Below are 14,562 nucleotides of genomic sequence, written 5' to 3'. Positions count from 1 at the left end.
TTCATTCTTGCATGACAGTTCTTACTGACTACAATTTTACAACCACCATATTCTGGTAATATTCTGGTAGTAAGAATCTACACAAACTCTATCTCTGCTGTAAGCCATAAGAAATGTTGCATAAAGAACTTCATTGGTGTTTGCCTCTGGCAGTATTTTTTGTAGAATAAAATGAGAACCGTTGCTTAACTAGTCAGTTAATGGCAGTTTTAGTAAAATGAGGAGACAGTTTTAGGGTATGATGTGGAATGTTATTATAATATGTCCTGCATTCCAAAGGGGCACATTGTATGTAATTAATTTGCCAAAAATTGCATTCAATGTTACCTCTAGTTTCTCTTACAACATGTGAAGTCTGAAAAACAAAGATTACTTAAAATACAGACTGTGAGATTTCTGGGAACTAGAATAACTAGTGGAAATTTATGTTCACTTCTAATACGACATTTTATGAATCTAATGAGAAAGCTGGCATATTATTTTCATGACAGACTCTAATAGTAAAGAAAATTAAAGACTGGAGATTGCTAAGTTAATAGTACTTTATGGTGTAAAATACAAAACTTACACTTCTATTTAAACACTTTACCTCTTTCTGTCACTAAGGTAAAACTATACTAAGACAAAAACAGATATTTTCTTCTAGTTGAACAGTGCTTGAAAAAGCTATTAATAGGTACCTTTGTTATTTCATAACCACAGTGTAATACTGTGGTTTAGTTACAGTATGAGTAGAGAACAAATAAGGCAATGAAAGTTTTTGTAAAAATACAAGCAGTAAAGCATTTTGTTATGTTCCTTATTTTGTCATTTTGCATTGCTTAGGATTAACATGCAGGGATTACATTCTGATTTGTTTATAGATATATTCAAACATAGAAAAATAGTTTTAGAATTCTGAATTATTGTATGAAATTATAAAGTAACTTCCAAATAATAGTGCCAATCTTAAATGTTTGATAAAGCCCTGTTAGAGCACTGCTTGGCGTATATTTACATTTTAGGACCTTTACGAACTTGTCTTCAAAACTTCTAAACTTGAGCAAAAGAAAGGGGGAAAGAAAACTGTTACTGGCTTTCTGACAATGGCAGGGAGTGTGTTAAACCAGTGTAAAATTCAATTAAACTGTCTAGCCAGGTTTTCGAAGCTGAAATGCAGACCCTTTCAGTTAAGCTTCTTATTTTCCTGTGACCGACACCAGTGGATACTGTGTTATGCCAAAACCAACAGGCTGTAAAGCACCTTGTTTCATGCTCCCAGCTGATCAATATTTTTATTTTCCAGGCTTGCCCAGAAATATGGAGGCAGTATCACCTAACAGTAAGTAGAAACACCTTTTTTATTTTCTTCTACCCCCAGCCTATTTACTCTTCAGTGAACTGCTGACCATAAAATATAGACAAGAATCTTGTGAAGGAAGATAATAAATATCTGAAGAGGTTTTGCACTGAAGAATGCAAGAATATACTATGCTTCTTCCCCCAACTTTCTTTGAAAACAGTTTATATAACAGTTTTCTTTGAAAACTGTTTATATAACAGAAATCATTCATGTTGGCATCGTGTCACTTTGCTGCCTATAACTTCATCAGTAGCACATAATAGTATAATAATATCTCATGGAAGCACAGAACAGTACTGTTTACAAGTATCATGATCATTCCCAAGTACCAGCATCTATTTGCACATTGTCCAAGGAAAATGAATTTTACAACATTTTTACAACTTGTATAGAATGGGAAACTATCATAAGTTTTATCAGTTGAACCTTGTTTAGGAGCCTTTACTTACAAAAATAGCTCCACAACAAATAATCTTCCGTCTTCCTACTGAGCTTGTTAAGCCCAGACAGAAACTAGGGAAATGCGGGCTGTCCATTTGGTTTACGACAAGATTAAATGTTTTGTGTTCCAAAACTTTGTGCAAGTTTATATTTGGCTTCATAGTCCATATAAATACTGAGATTCAAGTTGATTACTCTTGTTTTCAACAGATCATTAAGTGGCCAACAGGCTCAAGCTTGCAAACATCTACCTTCTTAGGTTATTTCATTTAAAGAAATACTGTTGGTGCATGTGCTTTCAAGTATGTTTCTTTTGACATTTTAGGATGATAAATCTTTCCCAGTTTCTCCTTAGTTAAAAATGCTTTTTTAAAATAAGTAAATATGTGAGGTTTCCTTTTTTTTTATTTACACATATTCTTTGAGTTATCGGTGAACTTCAAAAACCATTATATGCTGGAAGTCATTCATTATGTTTCAGGAAATTTTTATTCAGTATTTAGTCCCACTTCTGGGTACTAATCAGTTTCTTGAAAGGGATTTTTATCAAGGCAACAGGAAATATAAATTCTTACTTATAAATTCATAGTAACTAGTTTGCAACAACTAGAACCATTCAGCTATTTTAGACAAATTTTGTAACTTCTTTCTTAATGTCTGTACTTCCTTGTAATGTTTGCAGTATGTACAGGATTCCCCTAAATTGGGGCAATCCTTTACAGAACATTTTCTTTGTGGGTTCCAGTGTTGAGGATACTTCATTGCTACAACAGAAAATTCATCTCATGGTTAACTAACGGGCTTTTGCTTTGTTTTATTGTTTTAAAAAGTCTACCTTCATTTCCTTAAAAGTTTCTATTTCAATATTGCTGTAAAAGAAATCATATGAGAACATAACAAAAACAAAGCACAAGTAACCATATGATAGGATACAGTGTAACAAAGCTAAAGTAATGAAATGCTTAATGTCGTAGCTACTCAAAAAAGATGCACAAGTAAGTAGTCATTTGTATTTGTGTTTAGATACATACATATACTAATACTAAACAGTTTATTCCACACTTGTCACAAGTTTGGTTGAGCCTAGTTGTTAACGTCTCTTAATAAACCAGAATGTGAAGTATATATTGAATCTGCATAAACAGAACAAATTTTGAATATCGTACAAATATATACCATGTAGGTAATCTTTTAATCCCACTTATTATGCATGTTTGTCAAAGGGTTATATAAAATGTGTGGTTAATTTTTCATGCATAAGCAAAGTGTCCCTAATTAATCATTGTGAATGCTTGTTCAGATCAACAGAACAATATTTGTCACTGCTGAGGCTCTTGGTGATTTTATTCGTTTTGCCAATTTACTGAGAGATTGGGGTGCCATCTATCGACTCATTGAAACTATTGCACTCACATCTATCTTTAGTGCAGATAATGATGTGTAAATAGTGTAACCGATGGTTATGGGTTGTTCTAAGGTTTTGCTTGTGCTTAAAGTCTTTGAAATTTTAGCTCTTTGAAAAAGCTGGTGTCATAAGGTCAGGCATACCTTTTCTGTATCCAAATGTCCTGCCAGAAAGAAGAAATTGCAAGAGATTATACAAGGGAGTGAGTGATTTAAAGCAATGTTTTAATTAATTTACTGCAGATGTCTTGTTAAATATCTCAGTAGTGTTGGGCTTTCTCATAATAGTAGTCTAGGTATACTGGTTGCTTTGCATGCAATGGTTTCTTTAAGTTGGCAAATTCATTTCCTTTAACAAATTATAACATAGTCATTTATACATTAAAAGTACTACATAACTAATCATATTAAATTGTCATTTCTCTTTCCATTTTAAAAAAAAGCTTTTTCTTGGTAGATTTTGCAGGTAGCTGTTTTATTTTTTTTGAAAATCAAGAAGTTGTTTTAAAGGCTCTTAGGCCTAGAGTGGCTGACATAATGCACCCAAAGAGTTCACAAATTCAGAGTCACTTTAACTGAAGTTAAAGTGTATGGTTTGGTATACAACTAATTCCTTGTTTTATCTGTACTAGGTTCATGAATTATGCCCCGTTAAAGCTTCATATTCATATTTTACATTTTGAGTTGCAAATGTATCCTTGCCACATTTTCATTGGGAAGATAAGGCTTAACTTGAAGCTCCTTCTGTCTTCTGGCCTTCATGACTCCAAATATATTGACTTTTAGGAAAGAGTAAGAGATTTGCCATTTTGCATGTAGAAGATGGCTCCATGAAGCTTTAAAATGGAGTGGGGGGGGGAGAGGTTGGTTTGGATAATGTCCCCATTACATTTTCTAAAATGTACCCAATACCAACTAATACTGTCTATGATAACTGTTAGTAATGGGTGCATGTTTTTGGTTTTTTTAAAAGCTAGCTTGGATCCAAAGTGATCTGGGTCAGTGGCGAGGAGGAACCTGGAAGTGGTAGATTTTTCCTTCCAGTATCAACTCGTTATAGGATACTGCTCTGGATGATTTTGGGCGCTTTTTAAGGGGCGTGGGAGGCTGTTGTCTGAAGAATGGAGATTAAAAGCTTCGGATCCCACCTATAATGTTTAACGTATCTTTCAGAATATAGTAGAACTATTTTTTTTGCACTGTAATGTAACATGTTTCTAGTAATAAATCATTCATTACAATTAACAATAAATAACTTGCTTTCTAATGTTCTGTTTTCCAAGCAGAGAACAGCTTCTTTTATTTGACTCTATCTGTATTGATAAAAGTATGTGTATATATGGGGTGGATTAACTGCTCGCTAATATTGTCTCCATAAAGTTAAAAAATCTGGGAATATGTATAATGTACGTGGATTCCTTGCAATGCAATTGGAAGATGGCCTATGAAAAATGTAGGGTAATACTGTATGGGGTAGAAAACAGTTGAATGAAACATACACAGTGTCTTCATTGGAACGAACCAGGGTTACTTACTTGAGGCTTCACATATATCGGGTACAGTATGTCTGGCATAAAATGAAACTAGCTGCTATAACCGTGTAGCAAATCATACTTAGGAATAATGTGCATGCACAAGTATATATATCCTGGCTTAAAATCTATTAGGCCTGTGGTGTGCTATATATCATTATGGACATTGCAATTGGAAAAATGTGTTTCATATCGTGTATAATGTGATTGTTTTTCTATATATATATTTTAACAACCTATTTCTTTGCTGTGGAGCTGGGTTTCTTCTTCTTCAGGGTATCACAGTCTCTCCCATTGCCTTGCTCTGTGCATGCAGTGAGTCCCCCTCCCCCATCGCCTGCCTTTTCTCATTCATATCAAAGCCCCTCGCCCCAAGATGGCCACCAACAGAGTTTCACAGCCACCAGACTTTAACCACCAAACACTATCATTTAACACGCTTTTTGACAGTTTGTTTAACCTTACTTTTAATCCACTTACATTAAAAAAGGTGAACCAGGAATTGCTGTTTTCGTATGCGTATCTAAAATACATGAAGACACAATACCTCTTTTGTGCTTAAATTTTGTGCTTGTATTTCTTTGTGTATGATCATTAAAATTCCGCTTGGTCTCCTACCTTTCTTTGAAATAAAAATGTAAGTATGCTTACTTTTAAATCTGAGCTGCACAAAGCAGCTGCTGAAATTAAGCACAACTACTGTGTGTGTGTGTGTGCGTGTGTGTGTGTATTTCCCTCAATTTAAAGAAATTATAAGAAACTTTATCGTCCACAAGGCCCATTCTACAGAAGAGCAATGATTTAGCTTTTCGGCTGAATTACTCAGAGATTGGTTCCTCATAATCGCACCAATGCCTATCCTAGTCTGAACTACGACATTTGAACATATAAGCCTGCTAATTGTTGTTTTATTATGGTGATGTTTACAAAAGGGCGGTCTTGGGTTTTCTTCGTTTGCTTTATTTAAAAGAATCTTTAAAATAGTTGTATGGCTTTTATCTAATTTCCCCCCAATATTTTGAAAACGTACACAGTATTTTGCCATCCTGTTACCCAATCCTATTCATGTTTACTAAGAAGTAAGCCCTGTAGAATTAGGTTGGATGTGCTTGGAAGTAAATGTGTGTAAGATTGTGGCCTTCATAAGATTGTGTTAGCTCTCAGAGCTTTCCAGTTGTAGTAGTTACATTCTTTAAAATAGATGATACGAATTGTATGTCATAATATTATGTATAATTTGGAGACTTTATCATATTTATTCTAAGCTTCCCATGCCCAAATGCGTCTTTCTGACTAATTAAAATTCATTTGAAACTTCGGTTATCTTCACTTTATATGTGAATTTATGAAGAAAGAGTCATTTGTAGTTTGGGGTAGAGAAAATTGTCAGATGAAAATATAATTTATGCTAAAAATAAAACTTGGTTTCACAATAAATTCTGCCTCTTTATCCAGCTGTGATAGATAGTTCTAGATAACAAAAGCTGCATTAGTTGACATTTTAAAAATCATTTTGCTAGTTATTTCCTGGAAGGCAGTACTTGCATTTTACAGGTTTCCATTTAATTCATAAAATGTATACCTGTCAGTGGCTTTTCAGTTAAATCGAGAAAGAAATTAATTCAACGTATGTTACGTAAACTAAGTTGAATTTATTTTGTATTGATTTGTTTCAGGGTGCTTTTTATTAGTTTTTGTTAGAAAAACCTGTCACACACGTGTAAATAGTGAACATGCACAAGTAAAGCAACACTGCATTATCTGCACTGAGAATCTCCTCTTATCCATAATCTATCTTTTCCCCCAGTAAATATCAAAAACACCAAATATATTACTTTTTTATTATCATATGACAGACATCAGCAGTAACTATCTGTAATCTTATTAAAAGCAGCATTAAGTCTGTAATCCTGCACATATATACTTGGAAGTAAATTCCGTGGAAGTTCTCAGCTAACATACATAGACTTGGTCCATATGGGATGTTCATGTTTCCAACCTGCTGAAATGCAAGATGTTACTTTTCTTATAAGGTGCTTTTTCTGGAGCAGTTTAACAATACTTAATTCTCACTGAAATTGGGAGGACTTCCATTTAAACAATTACTGGGGGCCAGATTAGATGACTCTCAGGGTCCCTTCCAACTCTACAATTCTATGGTTCTACTTGTTGGATTGTATCCTGTGTGATTCAAATATTCTCTAACTACATCGTGATTTCAATATATATGGTTTGAAATATGAGTGTGATGTAAGTGCAAATGTGGAGCATTATATCCAATGGTAGTCATACTTTGAGTAGTTTCATTGATTTCAGTTCTTCTCCTCTGGGCATGAGTTGGTTGGTTATCAATCCCAACCCTATTTTTTAAAATTATACACAGAATATGTGTATAATATAGTGTTGCCTTGTTAAAAATTGTTGATGTTTCTAAATATTTTTACGGTCAGGGTATTACAGATTACTATACTCTGACAAAAGCATTACCAGTAAGCCTTGCTAGTTTACATATTTTTGATATTTACTAGTAGGAGGCAGGCTATGTGGAAGGGGGGTTCTCAATGCAGATGATTTGTTTATGTCTGAATGTTAGCTATTTCCCTTCATGCTTTTGTTTCTGAAGCTTGGCATATTGGACCACAGCTTCTGCATCATGCATCTGTTGTACATCCTTACCTATAGAAGCTCATAGATAAAAATTCAGTTTTAAAAAATGTTAATTTCCTAGTTGCTGCAACAGGCCCTTGCACTTTATTTTTAATTGTGCTATGTACAGTCTCTCTAGTTAGAAATATTCACCCAAGCCATCATGCTTTTAAAAGATATTTGCATGTGACTTGTATTGAAATAATGTGGATGGGGGCAGGCATTTTGAGTTTACGTGCCACTGAAAGCAGTGCAGTGTGGATATTGCAGCAATGACACACAAACGTGCATTCTTACCCAAATCCATCAGTTAGGCATGCTGTAGCCACTGAAACATCTCTCTTTGTGCCAAACCTAAAATACAATTAATGAAGAAAAATGTTTATAAATGTTGCATTAAAGTTCTAAATTGCATTAACTTGTAAAAGAATATAGCATATAAATATGAAATTGGGTGATGAAATTGCAGGATTGATTATTGTTGCTACACTAGTGTTCCTTAATAGTGGAAATGAGATACTTAGGTATTAAATTTCTTGCTTGAGAAAAGAAGAACCTTGCAGAAACTTCTGTATCAGCTGCTATTAAATCAAATGAATATTTTGTATTATTCATATAAGAATTGCTGTAGAAATAACTTGTTACAAACTGAACAGGCAACAGTTAAATTTTCTACAACTCCTCAATGTCTCCGTTGGGAGAAAAATGTAGCAATTTTAAACTCCGTGGGCTGTTTGGTTCTACAAACATAACTAAATTTTTTTATATATTTTAAAATAATTCCTAAGCCATGTAGGCATCAGTTCTGAAATACTGACCATGTGAGAGTGTCTAACAGTACAATCCTATACATACCTATTCAAAAGTAAGTATCATTGAGTTTATTGAGGTTTACTGCCTGGAAAAATTGTAGCTTTCTTTGGGCTTATGACTTTAGATGTTTTCAGAGTTAAGAGTAATTGAAATTAGTGGGACAAACTTGCCTTGAATCTACATTTGTAACTTGCTGTATAAGGCATGCAGAATGAATTTTGTGCAGTTAATTACAGATTTGCATTCTGCTTAGTATTTTCTTTTACACAGTTTAAATGATAATTTTTTAGAGGAAGATTGGTCAAAAGCTTGCATAGATCTGAAGCATTCCATCCATTAACTTTTATTGAGCGTACTTGCTCCCATGCTAGGTTGCTTACCCACACACCTTGCAAGTCAAAAAAGGGGGTGTTGATTGCAGAATCGGTTTGGCATACGCCTGCCTGACTCAATAAAGAATTCTATAAATCCTTCCAATGTCACTGTTTTTCTTATGGAGTGACTTGCTTATGCAATTTGGGGAAATAAGGTTGTAACCACGGCCTTTTAAGAGGACGTGGCTGCCCTTTCTTTGCCTTTGAAAGCCCTGACCGAGTGTTTATTTAGCTCATTTTTGTGCTGAAAGGTGGGGCTTAATCAAATTTATGATGTTTTCTTCGAGTGTGCAGTATTTTCACTAAAGTAAAAGAGGTGTGAAATTATGCATGTTTTATGCTTCCATTTCTGTAAATATTTGCTCTTTGATTTGTGTACAAAACATCGCTGAACAAATTTTACTACATCTTGTACAGGCTTTGTATTTTAAACGGGTTGTATTTATATTTTAAAGTTTACATTAGAATTGTGGCTTTAGTGAGGTATATAAAACCACTTGTGATATGAGCCTTGTTAATATTTGTTCCGTCTCCAGCTTCCAAAGGGCCTAATGGCATTATTTAATTAAGATATTTATATACCTCATTAATTGGCACCAGTGACACCTAAAGTGGCTTAGCACAATAAAAAAAAAGAATTAACAAATATAGTGGTACCTTGGGTTACAGACGCTTCAGGTTACAGACTTTGCTAACCCAGAAATAGTATCTCGGGTTAAGAACTTTGCTTCAGGATGAGAACAGAAATCGCGCGGCGGTGGCAGGAGGCCCCATTAACTAAAGTGGTACCTCAGATTAAGAACGGTTTCAGATTAAGAACAGACCTCCGGAACGAATTAAGTTCTTAACCCAAGCTACCACTGTACACCAGACTCAATACTTCAGCATATAAAAACAGAACCATTAAAAGATATAAAATATCCAGCTAACAGTTACATTAGCAGCCAAACATTGTTAATTCAAAATATTTTATTGAACAAATACTGATGTGTGGAGGACCGTGGTGCAGTTGTCTCTTGAATATTACTGGGATAACCTTCCAAACTTTGGGCACAACTACAGAAAACACCCTACACTATGCCCAGGCAGAACAAACCTGCCTACATGGAGCAAAACTTCATTTTCAGAATGTAACAAATAGAGGAACCATCAGCCTTGCTTGTTTGCAGCATCTTTCATAATTCCCCCCACCCCGGTAGTTAGGAAGGGCCTCAAAAGAATAGAAGAGGCATGGCACCATATTTCCAATTTCTTGAGCCACTGTAATTTCCTTCAACGACAGTACAAATTAGGATTTTTGTTGTTAGAGTTATCAGTTAATGCAGCACATCAAAAACAGAAGAATATAGTAATCTTCTGGACACCAGGGTTACTGGGTTCATATTGGGCATGCTAATATTAGCTGTCCATTATCATTGAATGTGAGTTCTAGAACACTTTAAAGATAGGAAATAAAAGGAAACACTTTAAAGATAGGAAATAAAAGGAAAGTCCACAATGAATTTCCATAAGTAAGATCAAATGCATGAAATGGAAAGTGAAAGGGTTAGATTCTCTTGTAAGTAAAAATCTGATTTCGAGATGTATTCCTTTCACTTTCAATCCTATATTATAAAATGGAGGAGAGCAACATGGTGACCCCTCTAGAAGCTAGACTTTGGGATACAATCCCATGGACATCTTACATTTTCATTCCCCTTAGAGTGAAAATGTTAGAGTGTTAGGGTTAGAGTGAAAACGTAGACCATCCATAGAATCCATTACTCATTCATATATTTTGTCTTAACTTGAAATTCATGTCCTGACAGTTGAATGTAGTGAAATACACATTGGACTTTGAAAACCTTGATTCATATCATTTGCTCAGTCATGAATCCCTTGATGGCCTTGGGCTGGTCACTATGTCTCCATCTAACCTACCTCCCAGGCCTGTTATGATAATGTCCATGTGCAGCCCAGACCTCTTTGGAAGAACATAGCAATTACCGGGGGAGGGGGGGACCCAGTAAAAATAATAGTGGCTTTTCAGTTGTGTATCAGGATACAAAAGTATAATTGCTGGTTGCATAAGTACAATGAGGTTCAAGTTAACAAACTGTCAAAAAATGTTTTTTTTTAATGCAAACACTGATTCTCCTCCACCCCAAATTTCTTCCCCCAAAATTCAGTGCAAATATAGCTTAACTGGGGTTGTTGTTTTTTAAACTGTTGGCCAGTTCTCTCTGATTCTCCATGCTTGCTTAGAGAAGAGAAATCTGAGAGAGAGTCATGGGAGGTGAAAGACAGAGAATGAGAGAGGGGTGTAAACCTAGGGGAGTTGCTTAATGTGGAGTGTAAAGGTGTGATCAACACATGGTCACTGCACTTTTGTGATTACCTGAGTGTTCAGAGTAGTTAAAGGATGGAGCTACAGAATGTAGTTTTAAACCTGAGCGTGAAACAATTTTAGGTTTCCTTCCACTTTTGAATCTACAATTGCTAGACAATAATATTGTATGAAATCATGCACAAGTATTTTCTAAATGTATATTATAAGCTTTTCTGTGTTGTGAAACTACTCATATTTCAGTTTTCCGTATAATAAAATGTTTATATTTGTGGATGTTGAATAACTGATGATCACCTCCTGTACCCCCACCTCAGATATGCTTTCCAAAGTTCTGAATTAACTAGGGAGTTTTGTACTTAACTAGGAAGCAGTTGAGTGGCCACATGTGAGTATGGCAATCCTGCAAGTAAACTGGTCCCAAGCTGTTAAGGTCTTCATATACCAGTATAACACCTTGAATTTAGCCCACTAACAAATCAGCAACTTCTGCAGATTATATTCTGACATGGCTCCACTCCTGTCTGCAACTGTGCTGCAGCATTCTGCACTAACCGAAGTTTGCGCGTCAATCACAAGGGAAGCCCCACATAGAGTGCATTGCAGTAATCCAGTCGTCAACAACAACAGCAGCAATAACAATCTTTTATTATTTATACCTCACCCATCTGGCTGGGTTTCCCCAGCCACTCTGGGTGGCTCCAGCAGAACATTGAAAACACGACAAAAGATCAAACATTAAAAACTTTCCTAAAAGGCCTGCTTTAAGATGTCTTCTAAAAGTCAGATACAGTGGTACCTCGGTTTATGAACTTAATCCGTTCCGGAAGTCCTTAAACCAAAACCGTTCTTAAACTGAGGTGTGCTTTCGCTAATGAGGCCTTCCGCCGCTGGTGCCCTTCCACCATTCGGATTCTGTTCTTAGACCGAGGTAAAGTTCTCAAACTAAGACACTATTTCTGGTTTTGTGGAGTTTTTAAGCCAAATCGTTCTTAAACTGGACTGTTCTTAAACCCGAGGTACCACTGTAGTTGTTTATTTCCTTGTCATCTGAAGGGAGGGCATTCCACAAGAAGGCCCTCTGCCTGGTACCCAAATACAGCTGGTAAAAGGCACTTCTAGCCAGTGAGGCTACCTGGGACCCCAGTGACAAAGCTGGATCCAGAAGCACCTTCAGGCTGTGTACCTACCTACCTCAGGAAGAGTGCAACTCAATTTAGGGCAGGCAGTTGACCGATTTATCAGGCATGGCAACCACTCACCCACAACTTGCCTCCAACTTGGCAGAATTCAAGCTCAGCTTCTTTTCTCTCATCTTTTCGGCCCCCAAACTTCTAATGACTTCACCCAGCAGCTTCATTTAGATATTAAATAGCATTGGGTATAAAACACTGCCCTGCCAGCAGTCTAGAAAACTCTCTTCCAGTGCTACTGTCTGGACCCGGTCATGTAGATAGAAATGGAACCACTGTAACACAATGTCTCCCGTTCCTATTCTACAAAGCCAGTCAAGGCGGATACCACAAACAATGCCACTGAAAACCACAGAGAGATTGGGTAGCAGGAGAAAAGTTGTACTCTATTTGCCCTGCTCTCTGTAAAGGTCGTCATCTGTTAAAAAAAACCAAACAAACGAAAAACGGAAAAAAACCTATTGGTGTTTGTCAGGGTTGCTTCCAGATCCTAGCTCACAGAGGATCACGCTAGCCAGCGATCATTAAATAAAAGTCTTTATTGAGTTACAGTTTCCATTCTCAAGCTGCTGCGTGCAACTCTACGTCTTATGCTTAGATCGGCGAAGCTCCGTCTGAGTCTCCGCCCCTTGTGCACCAACTTAATATCCTAGCCCTGCTCCACCTTTTCCGCCTGACTGTTCTTCTCTGGGTCCCTCTGCCCCCCGGGGTCTCTTCCTTCCGGGATTCTTCTGACGCTGACCCCCCGGACCCTCCTGTCTCCTTGCACCGGGCTTTAGGACCTGGCTCCCTTTCCGGGCTGCCTACTGCGCCACCTTCCTGTGTATTTGAACTTGGCGCGCGCGCCCAACCTTCCACCTTCCGTCTAACCGTCTCTTCGCTCCCCGATGGAGGTGTGGCCACTCCTGACTCGTGCCCTCCCTCCTGTTGTGAGCTGCCAGCGCTTGATCCCTGGCGCCCTTCCTCTTCCCTGCTCTCTGGCGGTGACGCTGGTCCCGATTTCCAACTGCTCACCTCTGAGTCCCCTCTGGCTCTATCTTCCTGGGGTGTCCCCCTAGTCTCCCCCCTTGCCCTGGCTACTGGTGCTCCTTTCTGTGAATCTTCTGATTCACTGGAAAGACTCGGAGATCTCGGGTCGTCGTCATCACTCATCTTTTCTTCTGCCTCCTCCCCCTCGCTCTCTGTTTCCTCCCTAGCCCTCGCCTCTGCTCCTGAACCCCTGACAGTGTTATTAGTGCAGCCATTATTTTTTTAGAAATGTGATGTGTATATTGATTTTGAAATCCAAAGCTATTATTGTTGTTGTTATTATTATTATTATTATTAGCAGCAGCAGCAACAACAGCAACTACTACTACTACTACTGTACAGTTTAGGATCTCATTTACGGTTCTGCATTTCCCCCCTTAAAATTTATGAACAAGTCTTCTATCTGTAGTAACTTACGGGCTTATACCAGATGTGACATGATTTACACTTATTCATTGTAATACAAGAGAAAATTTAAAATTAAACAAAAATTTAGTGAAATTTCATTCAAATCCCAAAAGGATCATATAAGAGTATACAATACTACGGCTGACTGAACACCATCCGATTTTCATGTTGAGTGTTATGAAAGAATGACTGAGTGACTAATGACACACAGGGGCGTTGTTACAGGGGGGGCAAGCTCTGGGTCTTTTGAGCCAGGCCTCAGATCTCCTACCCCTTTCTCTCCTTTTAAACTTACGTGGTATTTTGTTTTTTAAACTTTGCTTATAGGGTGACTGGGCATACAGCAAAGGGGAATGCTGGTAGGATGCCAGTCACCCACTATCTAAATTTGTCTAGAGTCACCTATGCATCTAAACAGGCATATGCATATTTATGTCATGGAGCTGTGTCCCCAGAATCAGCAGCAGTGCTCCTGATGACACAACACCCGTGCCAGTGAGTGGGGGAAATGGGCAATGTTTTCGGTGTTTTGTGCAGCTTTTGCTACTTAAAGAAGGAAATCAATTCCGTTCTTTGAAAGATCTTCACTCCTTCCAATTCTCCATCATGGATCTCTTCTCTGTGTTTTGTCTTTTAAAGCAGTGGACACCAATTCACCCGGAAGCCTAGCTCTGACCCCTATTTTATAACGGCAGGATGTATGATTACTCCTGCGGGATTTATGGCAGTGTGAGCATATAGCTGAAGAAAAAAATGTGCCGTATTAATCATTGGGCAAACTCCTAGGTAACGGTTTGTTAGCAGCATGTAGTTTGGCATCATTTGAAACTTCTGCACTGTGACATTAAAAATTTCACAAGTATTCAGCAGCACAGTGGGAGAGGAGATGTTGTGTTACACATGTTTCACTGTTCTCTCTCTGCATCCGAAATGCTTAGCCACTGATAGTTTCTGTTATCAGTGATCCACATATCAAGAACTGATTAAATGCTCATATAGATTGAACTGATATTTTTCTAAATGTTACACTCACTGTAAGGCTCACAGTGTTTTA

The 14,562-nt window shown here is 37.2% G+C and overlaps 1 protein-coding gene across 2 annotated transcripts in view; it reads left to right on the top strand.

The window, feature by feature from the left end:
- ZCCHC7 (zinc finger CCHC-type containing 7) overlaps window positions 1-14,562 on the top strand; it is a 122,077-nt gene that overhangs the window by 83,780 nt on the left and 23,735 nt on the right. For both annotated transcript variants that reach the window (XM_083481903.1, XM_083481902.1), the window contains exon 6: window positions 1,286-1,321. In XM_083481903.1, coding sequence (XP_083338029.1) covers window positions 1,286-1,321 — 36 coding nt within the window. The remainder of the gene's footprint in view (window positions 1-1,285; window positions 1,322-14,562) is intronic.

The sequence above is a fragment of the Podarcis liolepis genome (genome assembly GCF_965112155.1).
Source record: "Podarcis liolepis genome assembly, chromosome: 17".
Lineage (NCBI taxonomy): Eukaryota > Metazoa > Chordata > Lepidosauria > Squamata > Lacertidae > Podarcis > Podarcis liolepis.
Note: the sequence above shows the minus strand (reverse complement) of the source record. Positions and strands in the feature narration are given on the sequence as shown.